The following is a 25,398-nucleotide window of genomic DNA, read 5'->3' as shown; positions in this document are numbered from 1 at the left end:
AGGTGGGGCAGAAAAAGGCTGCTCCGGTCACGGCTGGACAGGCCAGATCTGGACAGGTCAGAGTGATGCCCAGCCCAGAGCAATGACACAGCTCTCTGCTGGTGTCTGCCAGGACATGTTCAAACATGTTCAAACGTCCGTGTTCAAACACAGACTGACTGTCCAGTACTGATGTCTACAGCTTTGTCCTCTAGGGCCTACCTTCAGTGTACGTAACTTCTAATATTGTCTCCCTTACAGTTTTCTGGGATAAAAGCATCCTTCCTTGGATAGGAAGCTGACCAGGCTGTGATCAACAGGGTTTTCTGTTTTCAACTATTCTCACAATACTCTTATAGTTAACAGAATTACTGGAGAATTCATTAGGGATGATGGTTGGAGACCTCTCTCTCACTCAAGGTCTGCTGCCCTGGCACATGAATGTCCTTGAGCAGTGCTGGGATAGGCTGTGAGAGCCTTGGACAGGCCCTTGTGCTGAAAATGAAGTCACCACCCAGTTCTCCGTCACTGGTGACAGCTGCAGACCCCTGCTCCCAGGACCTCTCCTTTAACTGATGGACACCTGCAGGACTGTTAAAGGGAACCGACCTCAAGATGGTGCTTGTCTTCCACACAAAATCCGTCTCAAGTCAGTAATACTAAAACTCTCCAAATACATTTATTTATCACCAATGAAAATACTGTACAATGGGCCAAGAAAGGGGTGGGAAAAGGCAAGGTATTAAGTTTGGCTTTCATCAATGTCCTTGTCAGGATCCGTGGCTGCAGCTTCGCTCTCCTGCTGCTGTTTCTTCCAGAGCTTTGCCATAGCCAGGAGTTTGAGGTTGGGCTGATTGGCAGTGTCTTCTGGAAAAATGTAATCATAGTACTCCTCCCATCCAGCATCAGACTAGAGAGAAAAATACCACAAAGCAAGTTTTATTTGCATGTTAACGCTGGCTATTAGGAGGTGCTTCTAATATGAAAGGGAAATTAGAGAAATAATAGAAAATTAAAGCCCAAGTTGGCTATCCCCTGCCCAGCAGCTGACTCCAAAAAGCACAAAGCCACTGAGGGCTCACAGCCACTACTGCCATAATTTTTCCTTACCCCATCTTCAGCCTGCAGCTTTCTCCTCTTCTTTATTTTCTCAGGCATCAGTTTATCTATCCTCTCCTTAGTGGCATTGGAGCCAAACTCGTCCTCGAAGCTCCTCCAGGACTCGAGCAGCATTACCCTCTCCTCCTTCTCCTCGCAGCTGCGCATGGCCTTGTTGGCCTCCTCGTAGATCTGCCGGCAGCGCTGCAGCCGGTCCTCCTGCCCTGCCGACAGCTCGAACTGTGCCAGGCTGATCCACACCTGTGGGCACAGCACACAAACTCCAGCTCCAGCCTCCACTCTGCACCACCACAGCCAGAGCAGAGGTTAAAAACAACAAAGCAGCAAAAAAAAAGTAAAAAAGAGCAAACGTCAATGCCAGCAGGTACCCAGAAAATCAGGTTTTTTCACACGAGTGAGATTCTCCCCACTGCAGCAGGACACAACATCCACGTACGGGGTGTGGATCAATTTCCTGTGGCTGTTTCAAGTCATGAGAAATCAGTGTGAATTTTGTCAATGACAGCACCAAGCGACACTGGAAAAATCACAGTTTTCCTTGCAATGTTTTAGCAACCAAGATCCCAAAGCTGCTCAGCAAAGAGGGCTGCTTGGAAAAGCTTCTTTCACCTGAGATAGGCCTGTTAATTTATGGAATTCAGGAACTTCCCTCCCCCCATTCAGAGCACAGGCATGGGCCTGAACCTGGGCTGATCTGAGCCAAGGCAGCTCAGGCTTTCCCTGCCCACAGGCCAAGTTCAGGGCTGGCTCTGTGTCCTGGGTGCCCACACGCACCTTGACGTGCTGTGTGCGCTGCAGCAACCGCCGGTAAAGGTTCCTGGTTTTCTCATACTCCTCTTGCTCAATCTCAAAGTCAATGTAGGATTTCCAAAGCACCTGCAACAGAGAAGCCTCTCATCATGTACATTCCAGGCACATTGGGAGGGGAAAAGAACAGATAAAGGTAAAATTTCCCCTAAGAAAAAGTTCAGGGATCAGGGTGTTTGGCAGCATGGGCTGGGATTAGAGCTGAGCAGCACCAAACCTAGTGCCCCATCAAGCACTCAGCTTTCACTTCATGTTTCATCTCGTGGATTATTCACAGGTTCATCAGCCACACTGTGCAATAAATACCTTAAAAACAGTCCCCTCCCTGCTCACCTCCGGCATGTCCAGCCGGGGCTGGCCGATAGCCAGCTCGTAGATGGCCCGGGCACGGTCGATGTCTCCAAGGATGGTCTCCAGCTCAGCAAACTTAATCCAGGATGTGCAGTTTTCTGGTGCAAACTCCAGGAATTTTTCATACAACTTCCGGCAACGGTCAAATTCACGCAGCTGTAACTCCAGCTCAATGTAACCTTTAAACAGTTTGTTTTTTGGACATTTACCTATGGATGTCCCCTGTTGTGCAAAAAAATCCCAAAAAACCAAACCTTTAGTGATCTTGCAGGAAAATTAACCCCCACTCGATTTTCTAAGTGTTTGAACTACAACTCATTTTTTTAGGCCATTTATTCAGCTAGTTCAGGGGCAGTAGTAAATTCAACGAGTGTTTGCAGAACAAATGTGCATCCATGAACACCAAGAGCCTGGGAAGCAGAAGACATCTGTCACTTATCATTCTTTTACAGAATGTGGGCTCCCCATGGAGTGTGAGTGGAACCTACCCTGGTTCACCAGCTAAGCACCTGAAGGAAGCACGGTACCAGTCTGTACCAGCCTGCCAGGTAAGCAGCTCCCAAGCATCTCATAAAACAAATGATACCAAACAAACTGTGGCCCCACACTGTTCCTCCTGGCACAGAGAATGGCTGCCCACCCCTGCCTGGTGGCTGGCAGCAATGGACAGGTGGAGAATAAGGTCTTTACAAAGTATTGTTTCTATACACCTCAGTCTCTGAAGAAAACTGTCTGTCCTGAGCCAAGCTGTGAGAGGCAATTCTGGATTCTTAGTCTGGGAAACTCCTAAAACAACTGTTAAGAATGGGCATACCTGAGACAGGCTGTAGTGTACTTGGCCTTGGAGTCACTTCTATAGACAAGTATTGTTTACTAAGCAATGTGGCTTCTGCTCCCTCAAGCCAATGTGAGGTAATTTGAGATGGAATTCCCTTACTACAGTTCTCCTGCAGAATGTTCCTACATGTTTAGTACCTTGGAACTTATGAAAAAAGGAGGAAACCACCACTTGGGATTATCAGTTTGGTCACTATTACAGCCCTTTGCAGATGCCACTGGTATTTCAGAATGTGCTCAGTTCTTCTCCATGTGCTCTCCATCACTGTTTGGGTGGAAACCCCATCAGTTTGCTCGTGAAAGTCGAACCACCTCAACTGCTATCAACACTGGCTTTCTCTCAAAATGCCTGATGCTACCCCTGAGCTTACTAAGAATATCTGAACTGAAAGGAAAGGAAGTTTTTAATTTCAAAAGATGCCATTTCTTGCTGCCCCATCACACCCTGCTGTCCCCTTGTGCTGACAGAGTGAACCTGCTCAGCCTGCTCCTGAGCCTGCCTGAAGTCCCTGTGATTGCTTCTGTCAGCAGTTGGAACTGGCACAAAGTTTGGCAGGTCCTAATTTCCTAGAGGCAAACTTCCCATTCATCTACAAGGCTTTTTAAAACACTGTTGTTAGAACAAGTATCACTGTAAGCCATCAGCAACAGCTAAGAACTTGTAAGAACACTGAGCTGATGTGGGTGCTCTGCATTCATAGGAGCACTTTGTCGTTTCTGCCCGGGGCTAATTCATCAGAACAAGCTACATTTCTTTTTTAATCATACATGACAGTAAATGCTGGCCCCTGCAGACTTCTTGGATGCTTTATTTTAAGTGGATTAAATCAGCAATTTAAAGAAGACAATTTAAGACCTTTCAATTCCATTCCTGTGTTACTATTCTGTGAAGTCAATTATGGCTCTGACAAAACTTACCAAAGCCCTTCTGGCAAGGGGGAGGTTTTTCTGTCGAATTTCAAACTGTGCATACAGCAGCCACATTTTAGCAAATGTAAACTGGAAGAAAAAGAACAAAGTGCTATTTAGGCTGGAAAGTCAGTTTATAATACTGTACACATTGCTTAAAAAATAAGCATTCTGTCTATACAAGATAGGAGTGCTACTGCAGGTAATCTCGTTTGATCTCAAGAGTTTTCCTGATGAAAGGTTTAGGGTTCATTATCTAAAACAGCCTCTACAACAGGACAATTTATTGGGGTGAAAGCAAAAATGGCCAGGACAGAAGTCTTTTAAACTGCAGAAAATAGTTTTTCAACCAATCATCAACTGGCAAGACATCAGCTATTGCTGAATCAATTAATAACTAATCAGCTCTTAATAACTAGAGATTAATCTGACACGCAAATGACACAATAAATGACAAACTAGAAAATGAACATGAACAAGGATTTTCTGACATTCTAAGTCAATTAAGTTGTAAGGGTTTTACCACATAGATATTTTAGTTAAAGTTCACAAGCAAAAAAAAAAAAACCACAAAACCCCAATCAATCAGCCTTGAAGACCGACTGTAATGGGGAAGACAGACCTGAAAGCTGTTTTGTCAAATGTAGCTGCCTCAGGGGTGGTGACCACGGAGGACACTGGATGCTATAAAAGGTGTTAACCCAGTTAAGCAGAGCCTCAAGTGCCCTACAGAGACTGCAAGAGACTGGGCTGTGAGCAGCTACAAACGATCCTGCCTGATGAGGAATGCAAGCAAGCAAAATCTAAGTGGTCTTGCCTATTTTCTGACTATGTGCAATTTCATCTTCTTACGGTTTGCTTAGTAACTACTTAGTAATTTGAAAATACTGGAAAAACCCTTGTGTCTCATATGTATGAGGGAATCCTGACACCAGTGCTCGCCCTGCAGTTTCCCTCTGTGATGCAAATTACAGACATCTTGCACTCTAGCTGGAAAACCATTATGGAAGGTGGACGTTTTGAGAAACTGGAAGGGATAGTTGAAGTTTTAAGCAAAGTCCCGATGAAACCACTAACAGCCATTTGGAGCTGCTTACACCCCTGAATGTAGTAGGGGAAGAGAAAGGATCTTATCTAGAGCATTTTAATCCAAAACTCAAGCCAAACTGATGGAGGAGCCATACCTTCTTGTGGGGCAGGAGCTCAAGGCATGCCTGGTACACCTGTCTGGTTCGCTCTGCATCCTGTAAGAACAGGCAGCATGTAAAACACTTCATTTACTGCTGAGATTATGCTGACTTTGAATCTTGCAGTGACTGCAAAACCGCAGAACAGTATCTAAGTCAAGCCGGTTAGAATCAGCACTGCTTATCTACTTAGTGTGCACAATTCAAAGGTGGTGGCTTCTGAATCAACAAGACTCACCTTTTCAAAGCAAGGTTCAGTGCTAGGAAACCGACAAAAAAGAAGGAGTGTCCCGGTTGTGGGAGGAAAAATAAGTCTTTTCCTTTAACAGACACTGAACAGGTGTTCCGTAACAGGTGTTCCGTACTCAGAGCAGCTCTAATGTTCTAATAAATACTTGCAGAGCCTCAAAGATCACAATGATGACAACGTGGCTGCTTCACAAACAGGTTTTTTTAACTATAAAACTATTTCACAAGTTCAGGTAACAGTCTGCCGTGGGCAGTTCAGCCAGGGCCAGCAGAAATACCCACTCCTGCTTTTGTTATCAGTGTGTTTCTGAATGAATTGGGATAAAATGAGTTTGGTTTTTTCCCCTCCCTTATGCACAGGAGGGAAAACTGGAAGAGGAAAAAGCCTCTGTATTTAAACAATCAGAGAATACTTAGTTCTTGGTTTTCCTATTAAAATATCACCAGCTATTTACTATACAGAAAGGGAAATCCCGAATTGTCACTACTTGCCTTTGCCTCCAGCTCCTCATAGAGTGCATAGTTAATCCAGAGGTAGATGTATCTCTTCCAGTGGCGTTTCTCCTGGATGGGGGGCACGTTGGCTATGGCTCTCTCGTATACCTCCCGCACGGTCTCGGCGTCCGTGTCACTCTCCACCAGCCGCAGGTAGTCGAACCATGCATCGTAGTTGTGGGGGTTTGCCTTCCAGAGACAGGGGAACAGGGCGACAGCAAACAAACTGCAGTCACTAAAACTAACAGAGCCTCATCCTTTACTTAGTCAGAATTTCCCCTTTAAAACAGATCACTGGAATATTAACGAAAACTGTCAGTCTTGGGGATGGTTATGGTAGAGCTTTTAGTTTATAAGTTACTTTTCTTTAAGTTTTGTTTTTATTTTGCCCTCAGCATTGTCTCAATGAAGGCAGTCCAAGTAAAGCGTGAGAAAGGACAAGGAGTGGTGAAATGTGCAGTGTGGACTGGACAGCAGACAGGTGTGGCACAGGTGTTTTCTCACAAAAAGGTATGCACAGGTGAGGTGTCCTGTAATGGCTATTCCCTAAGTAGTAACTACAAGCTAAACTGCATTATCCTTAAGGGTACCAAGCCTTGAGTTCAATCCCAAACCCTCACCTGCACAATCTAGATTAGAAAGCAGAAACAAAAAAAAGCAGTGAATGCAGATATCATTCTCTTCCCCAGGGATGGAATTCTGTCTCTAAAATGAACATTCCCTTGGTGTTTTTTCGGACTGACTTTCAAGGGTAACTTGAAACTCATCAGCCTAGATATCACAAAATACTCGTGTCCCTTAAGCACCAGCTGGCTGTACAGTGAGCCTGGAGGGTACTTATCCCACATACCTTCACCTCCTCCTCATACTGGAATCTCCTCTTGCTGACAATGATGTCCTCAATTCCCCTCCTGTCTCCAAACTTCTTCTCAAAGATGGTGTAATTCTTGAAGAGATTCTGGGCATCCTGCTTTGGAATTCTATCCAAGGCATACTTGTAGATAACCCTCACTCTTTCAAACTGAAATTATTAAATAACATTTGAAAAATATTTAAAAAGCAGTTTCTGTCCTCCCTGACAGTTTTTCAATGAGCCTTTGGCAATATTTAATAGAATACAGAACTGTGGGACATCCCAACGTAAGCAACTGTTTTAGAACAGGACTAACACAGATCTCCCTGAAGAGTAAACTTTGAGGGGGAAAAAAAATAAACCTGAAAATGCCAGCCCCCATCATCTCTTATTCATTTACAGGTTTAGAATATTTAAACCAATTTAAGAGGTTGTGGTTTGGGGTTCACAGAATGTCTTCAATTTCCTAACAGCCTGGGAAACTTAGAGACTCTGAAAAACATCTAGACCAATCCAGTTTTCTATCATGTAGGCCCATAACCTCTCAGAACCTCTCCAGTCTGATGATACATGTTTGAGCCAATGCTATTGGTCTTGGGCTTGGCAGATCTCCCTTAGAGCACATTTTATTGATGGCACCAAAAGGCGACTAGAGGTGAGCAAAAATCCGTCTCCCTAACTCGGACTACAGTCACGAGGTGCCGGGAACTGCAAGTATTGCACTGAATGTTAAATGCCTTTAGTTTGATATTCAAGGAGAAACACTGGCATGACTCAGATGCATTATCAAGAAGATCTTACTTCTTTCTGGTTCTCCTCAAACTTAGCAAACGCCACATACAAGTGCTCATCCATGTGCTCCTCCCCGAAGAACTCCACTGCCCTCTCATACACCTTCCTGGCGTGGGCAAAGTAGCTGTGCTTCTCCTCGAAGCGCGCGTACTTGATCCAGTTCTTCACGTCGGGGTGAACGAGGACAAGTACAGCTCTTGTTAAAGAAACAGCGCTGGCTGAGTGGCACATCCCCAGCTGTGCTCTTCCCAGGGACTACTGGGTCAAGGACTACATCAAACACCTCCTAGGATGGTACCCATGGGGAACAATAAATGCAGCTAGGAAGAAGATGCTGACAGGTATAAGCACGCAAAGGTTTTGTGCCTTACTGTGAACTTAAAAAGGGATAAGGGTCAGGGAAAATCTGAGGAGAAGCCTGAAACAAATGATGGCTACAAAAGAGCTGGGTGCATGAGCAGTGCAGTTAAACAGACACTGTTGTGGCAGGACCTGCAGCCACTGCACTGAATCTGGAGGCTTTCCCTAAACATGCTTTTAACACCTCCTGCTGGCTCCCAGGGTGCTGGATCATTCCCAGCACACCACAGTGAAAAGCAGTACAGGGACATTGCTGGACATGGAATATTTGGGAAGGAAATAAAGAATGGAGACCTTAACCCAGGCAGGAGTCACAAGGCTCTGGAAAGGATATATCTCTCATAAATGCTTCGTGCTCTGTCCACCTCCTTGTATCTGAGCTCGAAGTTGATGTAGGAATGCCAGGCTTGCTCCTCTGGCTGCCACTCCATCCACCGTTCAAACACCTGGCGTGACCCAGCAACATTCCCCAGCATCTCCTCCATGTACGTGTACTTGTACCTGGAGAAAGGAGATTGAGTTCCTGCAATCACATGGTGAACACGTCCATTCAGGGATTTCTGGAGTGCTTCCTAAGAGTATCCCTGAGCTCTCCTCACCTATTTCCTCCCACTCCAGAAATGTCTGTAAGCACACCAGCAACTGGCAGCATCCAGTCACACAAATATCCTTCTCTCCCAAGGCTCTTGCCACTTAAAAAGTACAAAACCTTTCCAAAACTTCAGTCTTCCTCCATTTTTTTTCAGACTAGCCTGAAGACTTAGAGAAGCAGGATAATCTGCATAACCCCAGAACAGCCAAATACTGTGGGGGTCTTGGGGCTAGAAGGGGATCTCACTGCTCAGCCACCGTACCAGAACTGGTTCACCCTGGGCAGGGTGGTGATGGCCCGGTCCCAGATGTTCCGGGCGTGGTTGACCTGGCGGTTCTTCATCTCCATCTCGGCATATTTCAGCCAGAGGGTGACGTTCCTGTAGTCCACATCCAGGGCACGCTCGTAAATGGAACGGGCTCTGGAAAACATGAGTACAGGGCAGGTAAAATGTGCCTCCTAGTCTTTGGTGTGTGTCTAAAAACGCTCGTAAGAGATGCCTACAGCTACATCATCGTTACCTCTGTATTTCCTTCAGGCTTTCCTCCCATTGTGCGTACTTTATCCAGTTACTGATAACAGTCCTGTTCTTTCTTATGTTATCTTCAAAAGTCTGAGGAGAAAATGGTATCTCTAAGTCAGAAATCCTTCTGCACACAATTCGCATAAAAATGGCCTAGGGGGTATTATAATGACCATCAGGAATATGCTCGCTTTACTTAGGTACTTTCACAGCAAAAAGCCAAGCAAAAGCCATGGGTAATTCTGCACAAGCAAAGCAATTCTTTCAAAAGAAGATTTATAACTCAGCATTACTGTAATGTTATCTACTTTGATTGTTCATGTTTTTATACTGGCTGGCCAGACACTGCTGGTAATGAAGAAAACACCTATTCATTGTGTAAATAATTACCCTTTCAGTGTTCTGAACACAGGCACGGGGGAGATGTTGCTTGCTACCAGATTTTGTCAAGCAACACATCTGTAAATTGTAGGTTCTGCTAAAGAGCACCATGAAGAAAGGTTTTAAAGAATTGGTGTCCAATTGGAAAGTCCACAAGGAATACAGAATACATCTTGTTTAAGTTAAAAACAGTGGAATTTTAGTTATTTTATGTGAATGTCAAGATTAAACCAGTTTGTTTTTTTTTTTTACTGTACCTTTCTCTTCCGGAGTTTATAGTCATTTAGCTCTTCAACATCTGTGATCTTCTGCTGCGGAGGCGGTGGGAGAAGCTCGAGTTCCCTCTCCTTTGCCTCTCTCAGAAGCTGCTCTGCTGTGATCTGAACTTCGGCGGGTGCCTTGTTTTTCACCTGCAAGGCGAGCGCAAGGGCGTCTCGGCTCACATTTCCTAACGCAGCACCGACACGACCAATCTCCTCCGCGCCTCGCTAAGCGCGGTGCCCGCCGCGGGCCGGGCCGGGCCGGGCCGGAGCCCGCCGCGACCCGCCGGGACCCGCCGGCCCGAGGCCAGTGGGGATCGAGGGCTGCCGGGGGGTCCCCGCCGCCCTCCCTGCCACCCACCTTCGCCACTTTGGGGATGCGCTGCTTCCCAGCCGCCGTAGACGCCATCTTTCCGCCGCCGCGCGCGGGCCCCGCCCCGGCACCCCTGACCTCACGCAGCGCCGCCCGAGCGTCGTTGCCGCGGTAACGGCCACGCGTCCCGGGCGGCGGCGGCGGCGGCGGCGGGACCGTCCGTTCCGTCCGTGGGACCGTCTGTTCGGTCTAGTCTCGTCCGCGGGCTCAGCTGTTCCATCTGTCCCGTCTTTCCTGTCCTTGGGACACTCTGTGGCCGCTGCACTCTGCGCCGGGGACAGGGCAGGTGAGCGCCCGGCGCTGTGCCCGTGCGAGGACGCGCTCGGCGGGCGCCCCCTGGCGGCCCGGCGGTGCGGGTCAGTCCGCGTGCGTAGGCGTGGCCCGCGTGCCCGAGGGGGTCGTTCGCGCCCGGGGGTCCGCGAGGCCGCCCCGGGGGTGTCCATGGGCAGCGCGGGTGTCCAGCCCCGGTGTCCAGCCCCGGTGTCCAGCCCCCGCCCTACCCCGCGGTACCGCCCCGGGCCCTGCCCCAAGCCACCGGGGGTGCCCCTCAAGAGCCACCTGCAGCAGCCTTCCGCGGCTCTTGGCAGCCCTGCCGAGGTATGTGTGCGTTCTGGGCTGCAAACACCAAAAAACCCGCGTGGCGTCCTACTTGTGCTTTAAGAGAGCGTGTGTGTGAGGAGGCGGGAGGGAGCTGCTCCGCGTTCGGGACGGGAGCGCCCTCCTCCTCTGCTGCTGCTGCGTGTCTCTGGGATCCCGCTCCGCGGGACGAGGGCGGGAGTTACTGTAGGAACAGCGCATTGCCTTACGGAAATGGTGCATTTTTACTGTGAAAATGCTGCTTTCTCTGACTGCGGGAGCGTTTAGGGGAGCCGGTGGAGATGCGTGTATATATATATATATATTTTTTTTTTTTTTTTTTTTTGCATTAAGTTAAACAATTGAGTGAAAATGTGGCAAACAGTTTTCCTCACTTGGAGTCACCTCAGTGCGCTAAGCCTCAGCCGGCGAATGGCCCTTTAAAGTTCGTGTTAGTATTCGTTTTTTAAATTGACGCATGTTTCCAGAGGATGTGTTCCTCCAGGTTAATTTCAGGACCCGCGCTGGCGCTGGAATGTCTTGTTTGTCTGTGAAAGTTGTAGGAGGGCGTGTGACTCTGTCTGTATTTAAAAGGTGTGAAAATCTGCATTTCTTTAGGTTTTTCATTTTCGTTGGGAATTGCGGTGCCTGATAACTGAGCATCACATTCGCATTTGGAGTCACTGTTGGAAGTGGCTGTCGTGTTTGGCAGAGCGGTGAAATTGCTGTGCTGGTCTAGGTGTGTTGGTTTAGGCTTTTTTTTTTTTTTTTTTTTTTTTAGTTAGTACTGCTATGTTTTGCACCTATATTTAAGAAATTGCGGGAAGCCGTTGTTTGGTCGCTTTATTTCACGTGCTTGGTTGTTGGCTGGGTCACAGCAGGCTGCAGTACTGAGCGGAGGCACACAGCTAAAGGGTCTCAGACCCGAGGGGATGGTCACAGGTGGTTTGAGGATCTGATGCCCCGTGTATTCTAAAGCTGCTGTGCCTGGCACATTTTCTCAGTGGGGAACCACAAAAAAAACACCTTTTTTTTTTTTTTTTTTTTTTTCCCATGCGTAGGAGGGCAGTAGAACTTTGAATAGCCTTTAAGCCCTACTGTTGATCTCAAAAGAAATCGGAGGAGCAGTTTTGGACAAAATACAGTTAACTCACCTGAAGCTGCTGTTTAATCGGGACATTGTGTACCCGGTTGTTTGCAGCTGAACCTCCAGCCTGCTTCCCCTGACTGCCCACAGCTGAGCCTCCCACTGAAGGCCTTTGAGTTTGAAGTTCTTGGTGATGAGCTGGTTAGCACGCAAATGAATAAATAGGAAAGCAGCTGTAGCCTATTAAAACAATTAATTTCCTCTGTAGGATCCAGACCATGAGAGTGATTGCCTGCTGCATTTCAGGTGTGCACTGGACAGGCAGTGCCTGTCTGTGTGGTGGTATGCAGGAACCAGGCACCAAATCGATAGAAGCTGCCCCAATTTAGAGTTGTTATGAAAACCCACCTGAAGTGACTGTGTTGGGCAGGGGATGGCAGTGGGACGGCTGGAGCCAGCAGTGTTTTCCTTGCTTCTCAGTGCAGCCTGTGGGATGGCCACAGTAACCTCATCAAGGGGAGATACAGATGTGGTCACTGCCAGAAGGACAGAGTCACATGATGTCCCGGGCATTATCAGCCTCTTCAGCCCTGTCACAGAAGACCTCTTTGGAAGGATTGATGTCACTTACCTTTTGTAAGTAATGGTGTTTTAGGTTGTCACCTTTCAGGAAATTGCACTTAAAATGGCAGATAACATTCTGAGCCTTGCCATGGTGTGACATAATGATTTTTTGTGCTGTTTCTAAAAATGGAAAGAAAATCTACTTTCATGTCTGTCACATGCATGACTGTGCAAACCTGGGTCTCTGCCATGGTGGGGAAGGTTTAATTCTGTACTAGCTTCCTTTTCTAAAAGCTCAGAAGAAATGCTTTTGAAAAAAGCTATCAGCAGACAGGCTGTGTGACAGATACTGCTGGGTCGCTTATGTTATTCCCCCCTTAAAAGCAAAAATCCCGGATAACAGCTGTTTGGGGGAAAAGAGATGTGCGAAGAAACATACAAATGGAAGGGAATGTTTAAGTCTTGCATCTCAAATTTACTAATATGAGGATTTGAAAATCCACCTGAATTTTTATAATGTTAGAGCACAAATGTGTGGAACTGAAGTAACAATTCCAAGTTAGCATGTGGATGATGAAGTTTAACTGAGGCCTGATCCTGGGAACCCTCTTGAACATGGCTACTTTTGCTGTTCCAGCAGGCTGAATTCTCAGTCACTTTTCTATGTGGAGTTTCTTCAACTTGTGCAAAACTAAATTGTTTTCATAGAGAATTATCAAATCTTGCTTTGACACTCTGCAATGAGAAGAATGAGGTTATAGCTCATGCTGCCTTTCTGGACTATCCGAATTGGAATATCACTGATCAGGCTGAATGGGAACCATTCCTGCATGAAAACTACTCTAACAATAAGTGCACTGTAAGTAAATTGTGTGATTTTAGTTGAGTTTTCATTTAAGGTTCAGGTATGGAAAATACGCGTGGGCGTCTACAATCTGTTTCCAGTAGATTTGAGGCATTCAGGATACAGAAGGTGATGGAGTCCTTGTCAAACCCTTGTGCTGACAAGGGGAACCTTAGTTCTGCAGTGAACTTGTTTAGTGCTCCTGGGGAGACTGCTGCCCTTTGCATGCTGGCGACTTTCACGCGGGCTCCTTGGGTGAGTTTGTGACTTTCCGGTAGGATCTACAGAAAAGAAAGAGGCCCTTACGAGTGTGGCACTCAAGTGCTCCCCCATCACCAAGTCCAGCTGGGAACTAGATTGTGGGATTGTTGAGAAAATACAGAAAATGTTAAACCCCAAGCACTCATAAGGTGAGCAGCATGTGCCATAATAAGGTGTTGCCAGTGCTGCAGTTATCTCTGGGCATTTTGTTCATCAGTTGCCTAGGGTCTTCTGTAATGTTAAGCAATGGCTTGGAGGTAAACTGACAAAAACAGTGTTTGAAAATATGTGCTCTTAAAGGAAACACCACCAGTACAGCCAAAGGGAGTGTGCAGAAAGGACCTGTGATTTCCTTGTAATGGACTTTGTTTGTCCCTTGAGCGGCACTTTGTGGGCAGCCACTTCATTCGGGGTGCAGCTGCTCTGGGGGTTCTGCTGTGCTATGATCTCCCTCAGGCTGTCTGGTGGCTCTGCAGGATCTGGTGTAGGGGCCTACAGAGAATAGACAAGAAAAATTAATTACTGTTCAGAACCAGTAGTGAAAAATACCTTGAAACATACAGGCAGCATTCTATTTTTCTAGAATGGAGTTTATTTGCTGAGGGAGGTATAGAAGATTCAGTATTTTATGTTTGTGTATTGGCAGAAACTCTGAACGTTTTCTGGGGTATAATTTGATGAGATGTCATTGGTAAATAGTAGGTTAAATCCATGCAGGTGTGCTTTTCAAAACTGAGGTCATCTGAACATAGGAATTCTGTGAAGTATAGTTGACCTGTCTTTTTGCTAAAGTACAGAAATAATTTCAGGGTCTGAAGTGGGAGCTGACTTGTGCAGAAAGGAATATGTGAAAATGCTGTACTGGATTGTCTGGTTACTAGCACTATTCAGAAACAGTTACAGTCCATGTCTGGTTTACTTGGTGTCCTCTTGGACCTCAACAGTAATATAGTTTTTTATTTCTTACCTTTGCTTCTAAAAAAACAAACAAACAGCCTAATTTTTAGGGATGTCTTTAGATGTTTGTTTCAGTAGCTTATTGTCCTGATGGCGGTCCATGTACTGCAGCCTCTATTGAAATCATTATTGCTCTTAAATTGCTGAAGTTTATTGGTGCCTCTAGCTATGGTGTTTTAATTGAGTATTATACTATTCAGAAGATCTCAGGTTTTCCAATTAAATTATTTCTATCTTCAGGCAGACCTTCACTGACCCAGCACTTGTAATTAATATGCTAGAGAACAGCTGATTTAATAGCCCTTGCCATTCCAGCACAGGGGTTTTCCATGTTAACTGGAGGTGCACAAGATAAAGGTGTCTGTTAGTCTGCCCTGTTTTTGCCTGGTATTTGTGTGTCTAATGATGTCATCTTAAAATATGTAATTTTTCTTACTACCTTTAAAGAAAAACCACTTTAGGATTATGAGAAGCAGGTGAGCTTTTGGTTTGTGGTTTTTCTTTTGACCTTAAAATAATGTCTTTGTCAGACACATGTTGAATGTTTAATGTGGTTGAATCTTGTTAGTCAAGAATTAATACTGTTCAATATGAAATGTACAGTGTATATTGCAGTCAAACAATAATAAACTGAGTAGAAAGAAAAAATGTTGCTAAAGCACAAAATTATATAAAGCACTTTAATCACATAACTTTACCCACACATGCTTTGAAGTTACTTATGTATATTTGCTGCTCCTTGAGTGCAGATCATGTATGTTGGAAATGTATATGTGTACTAATACTTGAGCTGATGGAATAAAAATGAGCTGCATGGTGTGTAGGCTTTCACTCCTTGTTTTGTAGCCTTTGAACACGCTCTTTGTGCATCTCTTTGTGGCAAAGGAAGATTATGCAGCTGGATGTTCCCAAGAAATTGTTAGGTGAGTTTCTGTGGAGCCTTGGGTAGTGAGGCACATGCCCTCTCCGGCTGTCAAATCAAATTTGTCAAGTCAAGCAGTCTTATCCAGATGCCCCATCAAAGATCTGCCAGAAGAGGCCTGATAGCTTAAATATTTCACCACTGGGAAACTGCTATAAAAAGGAGGATGTTTGAAATGTAAAGATTGGGAAATTTGAAAGAAATAAGGTAGGAAAAACCAGTCAAAATTACCCAGATAAAGTTCACATATTGTTTGTCAGAAATGTTTTAATTGTTGAGCCATGTGGACTTATGAAGGAAGGTTAGAGACACTGGAGAAAAAAAATTATATATTAAAAAAGCTAGCTGCTGTCTGTCCTTGATGGGTGTAATAATAAAAGACTGAATATGTTTGTTATTTGTCCAGGAGAGCTTTCATCTTACTACCAGAACTGCAGTTTATACTTCTCTTTATACCACCTGAGGAGAGGTTAGGTAAGAGCTTAAAACTCTTTTATTCTTGAAGTGAGAGCAATTGCAAACCTAGTTAATATGCTCTCTGAGCTTGCTGTGGTGTTCTTTTTTAGTACTGAGAATGGTTATCAGTTTCTAGACATGTGAAAAACATAATCCATAAGTATCTTCTTGTGAAGATCCCATGTGCAAGAGGTACCTGTGGTTCCATGCTCACTCCAGCAGCATTCAGCAGTCTGTCCATTCCCTGCATTCTTTAAATTTGCCAGAAAGAGGACATCAGAAAGGAGTAAAGATCTCAAAAATCAATACCTACAAGTTTTGTGAAAATTTCTGGTTGAATAGAGCCAAGAGACTTGAAATTGGTCACTTTCTCTTACTTAGCCAAGTCAGTGCAGATTGGAAGAGAACACTTTGGTGAGACTCAGAGGGGCTGTTGGAGACATAGAAGGAAATTTGGATTATTTCTTCTAGAACAGAGATACAAAGGTAGAGAATACACGTGTTAATCAGAGAACAGCACCAGATGTGGAATTTTGGTCCTGAATTCCGACTAATAAGCCAAGCATGCTCTTAAATTGAGCTGAAAAGGAAGCTGGAACTTTTCTGATATGCTGGCTTCTAGACATGTTGGTTCCAAGTCACACTAAAAGACTGTAGTGGGGTGTCAACTGCAGAAAACAGGGCTTGAATTAAGGGTTCTGTCAAATCCACCCTGGCAACCAACATTAGTTTTCCTTCAGCATTGTGAGTCCTGACAGAGATTCTCCACAGGCATAGAGAATTGGCTGTATTATTTTTATAGGGATTGTTTTCTACCAATTTCTGTTTGCTTTGAAGCTTATTCAGGTTTGGAATGCTGGATTAATTAGATGACTTTGGTGACAATTCTTACATGTTTATGCTGCTGTCATTTCAGCCTCATTGCCTAACTTAAAAGGCATTTTACTATCTGTGGTTTAAGTTTGAAACTCCATTTTCCCCAGACAGTTTTGCTGCTAATTTAAAGCTTGCATAATGAAGTCTCTCTGTTGCCCCGACAGGTTTTAGTCATTCAGAGCTGGACATGGGGAATGTCTTTGAAAGGATCATGCCTGTTCCAGGCTCACCCATGGAGAGAGGTTTCACCTTGTTGGCATGCCCGAGGCATCGGTGTCACCCACAGCTGTACGTGCGCCAAGCAAGGTAATGCAGCTCCTTGCTTCTGTTTCCTTGAGCACATCTGGCTGGGGGAAACTGAAGCATTCTCCTTCTTTGGTTTGCAGCTTCGCTTGGCTGCTCTGGTTTTCTGTGATAACCAAACTAGGTAGTTTAGGATTATGCTGGTTTTGTTCTATTGCATCACAAGATCTATTTTTTTGAATGCTAGTTAGCTATGTAGGAAGACTGTTTTTTGTCAGTGATGTTTATTCTGTGATCTGCTGGCTGAATTAGACTGCTGTTGCCACTCTTGGTTTTTCCTGCCATGTGTGTTCTGCCTGTGCCAGTGTTGCATCCAGGACATGAGAAATGTCAAGTTTCTGACCCAGGGGCCTGGTGATTTTCCTGTTGTTGTTGCTGTGGAGAGGGTTCCTTGTAGTGTGGTTGAAATAGAACATGTATCCGTCAAATTTTGGGTTACTTGTTGTCCTCTTCACTCTAGGAAGACTGCTGGTAGGGTAATGTTCTATGAAGCAGTAGTTTGCTTTAACTCTGATTTATTCTGGAGTTTTTGCAGGTAGTAAATGTAAGTGTTACTTTGTGGCTAGGTAGCAGAGTGGTGATTAAATTAGCATTTCTGATGCCTGCAGTGGAGACTGAAGTTTAGGGAGAACTGTATTCCTTGGAGACTCTAGCACATGGTATGGATGTGGGGGGTTTGTACTTGCAGATGGTGATGCCACCTTGAGTGTGTCTGATTGGTATAGCCACGCCATTTGTTTATGGGCTGATTTGCGCTGCCAGCTTGGCCTGCATTCTGACACAAGCCTGTCTCTGAGAGATGTTTTATTGCACATATGGAATTTTACCACATGGGTCTGAAGCAAATCTGCAGCTTGAACTTCTCCTATTGCTTGACTTTTGAGCATTTTAAGAAAAAGGCCTGAGGCCTGACCTTTGCCACTTCACATCCTCCTGCTGTGGCTCTGGATATTTCAATATGTTAAAAATGTCTCTCATACTAACTCGATGTACAATTGTTAGGCTTTTTGAGTGTTTCTTTTGAGTTGTCTCTCACCTATAACTAAGTGAATGGACTTTTATACAGAGAAGATATCAGTAGGTGAGTCAATGCCTGAAGATTAGAAGTCTTTCCACATGTCTTGGTTCCGACTATCATGTTTGTATTTTTTTTCAGTTTAAGCTAATTTTTTTTGGTGGCCATTGGATATTGTCAATTGAAATGTTTTTTTTTCATGACTGGAAATGTCACTTAGGCCATAGTAATATTCCTGATAAGAGCTACCATCTTGTCTGGGATTTTGGTAGTTTATTCTAAAAAGTAAAAGTGGCTTTAGCTTTGGTATTATTAGAAAATTAACTTGGAAACTGGTTTTCCTATGAAATTACACAGTGACGATACAAAATTCATACTTCGGTGTTGTCCATCAGTTGGTAACAGGTAAGACTAATTTCTGTTTGCAGAAGGAGTTCTGCCTTTCCTTTCCCTCTGCATTCACCTCTGTGCTTCACTGGCATCCATAGTAACAGTCAGTGGGAGCCCTTAGAGACTCCTCTGTGGATGTTGTCTGCAGCCACCTGCCTAGCAACATGTTCTGGGGCAGTGGGAGGAGATTAGGGTAATCTCTGTCCCCTCTTCCCCTGCTTACAGAGGGTGAAAAGCAGCTGTAAACTGATAACCATCGATTTGGAAGTTATTCTCCGTCTGGCCTCTATAATGTGAGGCATTGCAGTGTGTCAGAATGCAGCCCACTAAGCTTTGATATTTAAGGTTCTTGCTGGTGTCTTGTTTGGATTCTGCCATTCTTGGGTTTGTGCCCTGTTGGCAAGAGTCAAATTTGCAGCTCTGTGCTTGCACTCACAATAGAGGAATTTTGTGGCATTTTTGTATTGGAAAGCTTACTGGGATTTGGAGGGTTTCTTTACTTTCTTAAATATTGTGAAACTGGTGGAAGATACTAAAAGCAGAATAAACAGTTAAAATGGTTGTGTTCCTACAGAGCAGGGTGCGGGGAGATGAATGGGTATGTGCAGAGGCCCATTGACTGTCATAGGGTCAGTCTTCAGGAATTGCCATCTGCACCTTTGTGTGTGATCCTGCCCTGTGTCCCACAGAGCAGAATGACATGAGACACTTGGCACAATGTTCCATTTGGAGGAGGTGTGTGTCTGTTACGGACTCCATGAAATAAGAGGGTTCAATTAGGATACAGTCTCATTCTGTTACCCCTCTTTGTTTGGTTTTTTGACGTTTGAGAGCTTATTAACAGATTTGCTGTACTAATTAATTGTGCTGAGGTGGTGATGTTCTGATAATAGAGAACCTCACTGCAGATTTTCCCTTGGGATACTCCCTGTGAAGGCGATGAGGGTAACCATTTTGGTTTGAAGGATAAGGAAAGAGTTACTGTAAGTTTTTATGGAATTTTCATTGTTGCTGGAGCTTCATTTTAGTTGAGGGGGGAAAAAAAAGCAGAAACGAGGTCAGACTCCAAGGGGTCCCTAGCCTTGGTTACAAAGATGGTCTTGCCCAGAGGTCACATCCATTCTGGTGCACAGGAGGATGAAAATAATCCAGAGACCCCCTGACCACCTCTTGTGCTGGAGTCAGGCAGTGCTTAGGAACTCAGACTGTTTGATACAACGAGAAACAGAACATCTTCTGCCCAGCTGTGTTGTCTTTAAAGCCCCTTCCAAATCTGGACACATGTAAAGAGTAGCACTGAGAATCCGTTTATTGTGTCTGGGTTCCTGCCTGTGCAGAACCATGGTCTCCAACTTACAGGTATCACATACAGGCACTTCCCTACCTGAGCAGTGGGACCCTGGAACACAACAGGAGTTTTCCCCAAAACCCCGGGAAGCTCTCAGGTTCCTGGTTCTCCTTGCAGCAGCACGTTTGTGCATCCTTGGTAAGCGAGGGAAGCACCGCGGGCTGGTCCAGGTTCCCGTGCAGGAAAAGGAGGAGGTTTGTGCATCCTAAGTAAGCAAAGGAGCCGCTGCCCGTGCCTGGCGGGGCCGCCGGGCGGCGGCAGAGACCGTGCGGGGCTCCGCCAGCCCCGGTGTCGCTGCGCGGGGCCCGGAGCCGGGACCGGCTCGTCGGGACGGTCCCAGCACGCGTGTTCCTGGGGGCTGGTGAGACAGCCGAGGTAGCCGCCTGCCCCTGGCCCACAGCAGGGAGGGTTTCCCCTGCAGTTTGTTGCAGTTGTTCCTTCTGGCAGCCTAACACAGCCAAAGTCTCCTCTCTGCTGCTTTTGGTTGCGCCACTCAATTCCGGCATTTTTCCAAATACAAGTGGCTTCGTGTTACTGATAGCAGTTGAGTGTTAAAGCTGATTTGCCGCCTGCCTTTGTGCCATAGTCTCAGCATGGGTGACTGATGCATTCTACCACTGTTCTGGTAAAAGTGCTGGATTTCCTTATTCAGAGTTACATTGACCCTGGCTATAAATAGCAGTCTAGTGGCAAAGATTCTCTGTTGCCTGTTTAAATAAAAATCCATGTAGGTTGGGACCTGTATGAGTGCTCCACTACAGTTGTAGGAGAGTGAGGCAGGGGAATTTTGAGCTGGGATTCCCATATATTTTCTTAGGGCAAGAGAAGCATCTCCACTGAGCAGTGCAGATTTTGGTGGGTTCTGCTGGCTTTTGGGTGTGGTTGTCTCTCTGGTGCTGAGACTCCCACTTGAGTGTGCACTGGGAATTTGTCCTAGGTGAAGTGATTTGTGGGTGCAGGCTTTGGAACAAGTATTTGTAATATTTTTTCCATATGTTAATGTAGTAGAACAGAAGTATCAGGGCCTATTAATGGCAGAGACTTAGGACATTACCTGATCTCTTTTTTTGTAGGATGGAAGATTATGATGATCTCATGCTAATCTGGACACCTCAGAGTGAGACTCTGAAGGAAACCTATGGTGAATATCTTCTTGTTGATCTCATAGAACATGAAGGTGAAGAAAATCAGGCAGCTGTTTGTGAGGTCAGTCTGCCATGACCTCTGGTTTTGTCTGATCAGAGCCTTAGTGATGTCCTGTGTGATAGCTCACTCTAGCTCAGGGGATAAAATCAGCAGCCCACCTGTGAGAAGCAGAATTCATGCTCTATACCCACACAGTGAGTACCCTTCTCTATGTAGTTTGTGTCTGTCCTCAGGAGTGATGTTTCCAGTTCAGAAATGAAGCAGTAGTTCCCAGTTCTAGTGCAGATTATTTTCAGATAATATGGACAGACTGTCTTGATGAAGCCATGTTGTCATTTTAGATTTGCATTACAGGTAACCTGTTTTCATTCCCAGTGGAAACTAATGTTGCATATGAAAATGAGTAGCCAGTAATCCTTCCACAGTTTAAAGTCCTGTAGATAATTTTTCTTTCTCTTGGGTCAAACAAATTTTTGCTGAAATGAAGACAAACCCAGTAATTAATTTTAATAAGAAAGGAGTGGTAATAGTTATCCTGCTGAAAATTCCTGTTAAGATTTTTATGTGTTGGTAATTGTGCATGGTAGTGCAAGCTGATAGGCAATAAACCTCCTTAATTCCTGAAACCTGCTTTTTGTGGCAAATGGTTTTTATAAAATTGCAACATGTAATCACTGCCATTGGGAGCCAAATGGGAAACAATGCACCATTAGTGTAATGGCACATTGCAGAGGGCTGTTGCTATAAATAAGACATTCCAGTGGCATGTTCAGAGCTCAATGTGAGACCACCAAAAGGTGTTCCAAGCCCCCAGTTTATCTCAGCTGCCACTGCGGGTTGGGAAAGCGCCTCCACACAAACCATGATGGATGCCAACTTCCCCTGTGGAGAAGGAAGCTGGCAGCCTCTTTTTGCACATATGGTAGATGGATTGGTTAATCAGCCTCTGCTGAGCCTAGGGCCTGAAATTACACAGCAGCCAGGCAACTGTGGCACCCCGTCTTTGTTGGTTATGCAAACAAGGCAAACAAACAATCACTTGTTGTTTGAGGGCAGAAAAATTAAACGTCACACTTTTAAAAGTCTTTATTGATGTGCTGATGGCTTGATAAAACAGCTGTACAAATCCAGCATTTGAATTTTCATTAGGTTTATGAAGGCTTTCATTATGTATATTGAGGAAGAAAAAAAGTGCTTTGATAATGTGTTTTACCAGAAAGTTGCATACACTACTAAAAATTTAAGAGCTTCCTTCTTCTAGACTTGTCCCAGGTTAAAGCCAGAAGCTCTCCAGCATGCCAGTTCTCCGTGGTCCCAGTGCGTGTCTTGCTGAGGGCTGCAGCTCGCTGAGAACTCCAGCAGCAATCAGGCACCCAGAGTACCATGGGTGCCAGCATTGCAGGGATCCCATCACTTTCATGTTTGCCAGAGCATTTAAGACTAGCTCTTGGATTTTTTTCATAACACAGAAATATTTGGGGCTTACAAGTGCTGCAAATAATACATACTGCATTAGGTACTCCGTATATTATACATAATTGATTTCTTGAGTTAATTTCTTAGGAGAATAAAATACACCTTTCAGTTTGAGCCCCATTTGGGTCCAAATCAGTGACCAGTAATGAGCCAATTTTTACAGCTAACTGAATGAAGGTTCTACTTCAGCTGCACTGTAACTTTAAACAAAATTATATGTTTTTGGAAGTATGTTGTGTATTTGCCATAACAAATGCTTTACTGAAACTCCAAATCATTATTTAGACTATATATAAAAACATAATACTCCCGCAGGACATAGCTAAAAAAAGAATTAGAACATCTACTGTAGAGGTCCTAGTACATGTGTTACAAAGAAAAAATAAAAGAGGATCTTTAACTTTTGCTGAAACAGTTCCTTTATAGTTTTCCATTATGCACAGTCAGAGATGGAACATAAAAGTTGGTATTTCAGAAAATTTTTGTTCAGTTTTTTTGTCCTTTCCTAGAATGACAGGCTCATGTGACATGGGTTTTATCTTCCAGGTTGGTGGCACTGCAGTAGGATTCATGAGCTTATGTTCTGACGTGAACGTTTCCTTGTTTCAAGAGTGTTTTGACTTAGGGCCTTTCCATGGACTCTGTAAACCACATCCTGAAGATATTCTCAAAGTGCCACGGAAGCCAAGCATTCAAGGAGGTATCTATATTCTAAAGTGCTAAATAAATTCAAGGTGTGTTTGTGTCTAGCTTCTGAGTAGGTTTTGCAGAAGGCTGGAAAAGGATAAATAGGTTTACTAGGAAGAAAACACAAATTAACGTACCTGGTTTTGAAGTAGGATGCCTGGTGTTTTTTAATTGAGGAGGGGAATTTTGATAGCCCTGGTCTCTGAGTCAGAAGTGATTGTTGTTTGTGGGGAGCTGGCCTGTACCAACTATGGGATAAATGTGGGCTTGAAGTTTCAGAAAGCTGTTGTGTGGCGTATACTGTCTATCAGATACAGTTGTGCTGTTAAAGGAAGATCTGATTGTAAAATCTGGTGGTGAAGTGAGGTCTGTTGGTAGCTGAGCAGCTGGCTGTGTCTGTTACATTGTCCTGTTGACTTACGTCATCTTTTTTCCTTGTGGTTCAGCTTCTGCTCTTTGCTTATTGTTTGCAGTCTGCTGTGTTACAAGATTTTGGAAGATCAGAGTCTATCTCTTTATTCCGCTTTTATATTGGGCCCGATATAGCAACGCATATGCAAGCCACTTCCTGCGAGTGATAAAAACCAGTAGCACAAATATGTCACCTGTTTGTAGAACAGAAGTGTCATGTAAATGATTTACAATTGTTGTCTTTATTTATCAGTGTCAAAGGTCATTTTGTGCAGAAGGGCAACATTTTGCTATCCACTAATTATCAGTAGTGGAATAAAACACCTCCACCACTAGGTCATGTATTTGCTTTTCTGAACACAAAGCAGCAGGCGAAAAAGGCAACAAGGGAGCTGCAGGGCTGTCACCAGCTGGTAACTCGAAGCCAGCAGTCACAGAACAGGAAAGGGAGAGGATCCCCTTGTAGCTGCTCCTGTGGAGTTCCCCTCCCCTGCAAGAAAGCATCTTGCACATAGGAGATGGAGGAGCCTGCCTGTCTTCTGTTTGATCCTGTGCTCCTTCAGCTCCAGGAGTATTAGTTCAGAAGAGGTGACAGATGTGGGTAGGAGGAGGAATGAGACTGAGGAGGCAGAGAGATCACTCAGGAGCCAAAGCCCAGTCCTGGGCTGTCTGCTCTGGGTGACCCTGCTTGAGAGAGGCTTGCGCAAGGTGACTGACCACCAGGACTGACTCCCAGCCTGACCCATCCCTGGGCTGTTCCTGGTTCTGGTGTCCTCTCTCCTTCTCCAGAGCCTGCAAGCTGTAGGTCTATGTTTTCTGGCAAATTCTGTGCTGCTGAGCTTTTCAGTGAGAATGTGGTTACAGGGTTTTACAATACCGCTGTTATATGCTTTTTACCATTTAGGAAATCTATGGAACTTGTTCTAAATGTTAAAACTTACCATAAGCAGCTGTATTCTGTTCAGTTTCTTGAGAATCTGACATCTGAGTGCTTTTTAGAAATGTTTTAAGAAGCATAGTTAGCAGTTCTGTGTATCTGTCTCCCTTCTTTTCTCTCTTCATGTAAAAACTTTATTAGTTTTGATGGTAGTAAGACTTCTTAATGTAGTAGTATCCTTTTATTTGGAATGAAAAGGGCAGCTCTGGGGAAAAATAATTACTTGTAGACTTTCAGGTAGCTTGAGTGCAAAACATTAATGATTGTAGAGGTTTTGGCTTGCCAATTGTTCGATTTCCCGGCCAATGCACCAATTATGTAGTGGGTCTAGTGCTGGCTAAGTGCCAGTGCACTTACTAGAATATATTTACTTATTTTCTTGCTGTGAGATAAGCATTAGGAGAAGGAGGGCAAAACAGGCACAAATGTTAAAGGGTATAAAGAAATTTTTATTAACACAATTAAAAGAAAAATAATAAGAAAAAACCAGAATAAAACCTTCAGAACACTTTTCCTCCTCCCCACCTTTTTTCCTTTCCCACTGACAACGTAAGAAGACAAAACTTAGAATAGTCATTCTTCAGTCTACTTAGGGAGAGGAATCTCTTTTGTTATGCTATGAAGACTTTGCCACAATAAACAGTTCTCTTGTCGCTTCAATGTCACAGCGAATCAGCTGCCCAGGAAAGCAAAAATCTGCTTGCGGTGTGAAAAGCTCCTCCCATACCTTGCGGCTATCTCACAGCTGCTTTCATGGGCCAGTCAACTTATTAGGGTGCTATTTTAAAGATGAGCTGATCTACCATAAAAACAGAAGTTCTTTTAATGCATCTCTGGGAACAGAGGTTTTCTATTACTGCCTCTGGGGCAAAGTTTCTCATCTCTCTCTGTTCAAGTTTCTTATTGGATTACAGTAACATCTGTTTGCTTCAATACTGGTGCCTTGGCTTACAGTTGTGGTAGAACACTACGTCCCCTTAATGCATTTCTATAAGTTACAGGGAAAAATACTCTGATGTATCAATTATATCTTCTCTATAGCCTTACAAGAGCACTTCAGCCCAAGAATAAGTCA

At 44.6% G+C, this 25,398-nt stretch overlaps 2 protein-coding genes across 8 annotated transcripts in view; one reads left to right on the top strand and one right to left on the bottom strand.

The window, feature by feature from the left end:
• Nucleotides 1–636: 636 nt before the first annotated feature.
• CRNKL1 (crooked neck pre-mRNA splicing factor 1) lies at nt 637–10,190 on the bottom strand. The gene is made up of 14 exons (XM_068186289.1): nt 10,056–10,190; nt 9,692–9,844; nt 9,052–9,143; nt 8,793–8,951; nt 8,273–8,439; nt 7,588–7,766; nt 6,784–6,954; nt 5,931–6,122; nt 5,187–5,246; nt 4,012–4,092; nt 2,239–2,478; nt 1,873–1,974; nt 1,090–1,338; nt 637–889 (listed from the first exon to the last, which is right to left on the bottom strand). The coding sequence occupies exons 1-14, from the start codon at nt 10,101–10,103 to the stop codon at nt 722–724; spliced, it is 2,061 nt and encodes a 686-aa protein (XP_068042390.1). The 5' UTR covers nt 10,104–10,190; the 3' UTR covers nt 637–721.
• Nucleotides 10,191–12,048: 1,858 nt separating this feature from the next.
• Nucleotides 12,049–25,398, top strand: part of CFAP61 (cilia and flagella associated protein 61) — a 93,609-nt gene continuing 80,259 nt past the window's right edge. For 6 of the 7 annotated variants that reach the window (XR_010997813.1, XR_010997812.1, XM_068186284.1 and 3 more), the window contains exons 1-8: nt 12,049–12,072; nt 12,211–12,366; nt 13,003–13,153; nt 15,203–15,279; nt 15,685–15,752; nt 16,775–16,916; nt 20,740–20,872; nt 22,835–22,988. Coding sequence is in view for 5 of the 7 variants with exons in the window: in XM_068186284.1 (XP_068042385.1) it covers nt 12,224–12,366; nt 13,003–13,153; nt 15,203–15,279; nt 15,685–15,752; nt 16,775–16,916; nt 20,740–20,872; nt 22,835–22,988 (868 nt within the window). In the remaining 2 variants the exon portion in view is untranslated. Of the gene's footprint in view, nt 12,073–12,210; nt 12,367–13,002; nt 13,154–15,202; nt 15,280–15,684; nt 15,753–16,774; nt 16,917–20,739; nt 21,007–22,834; nt 22,989–25,398 lie in introns of those variants that run through there. The other variant, XM_068186286.1, reaches the window with a different exon arrangement.

This window comes from Anomalospiza imberbis, chromosome 3 (genome assembly GCF_031753505.1).
Source record: "Anomalospiza imberbis isolate Cuckoo-Finch-1a 21T00152 chromosome 3, ASM3175350v1, whole genome shotgun sequence".
Classification (NCBI taxonomy): domain Eukaryota; kingdom Metazoa; phylum Chordata; class Aves; order Passeriformes; family Viduidae; genus Anomalospiza; species Anomalospiza imberbis.
The sequence above is the reverse complement of the archived record's forward strand: the minus strand, read 5'-3'. Positions and strand labels throughout refer to the sequence as shown.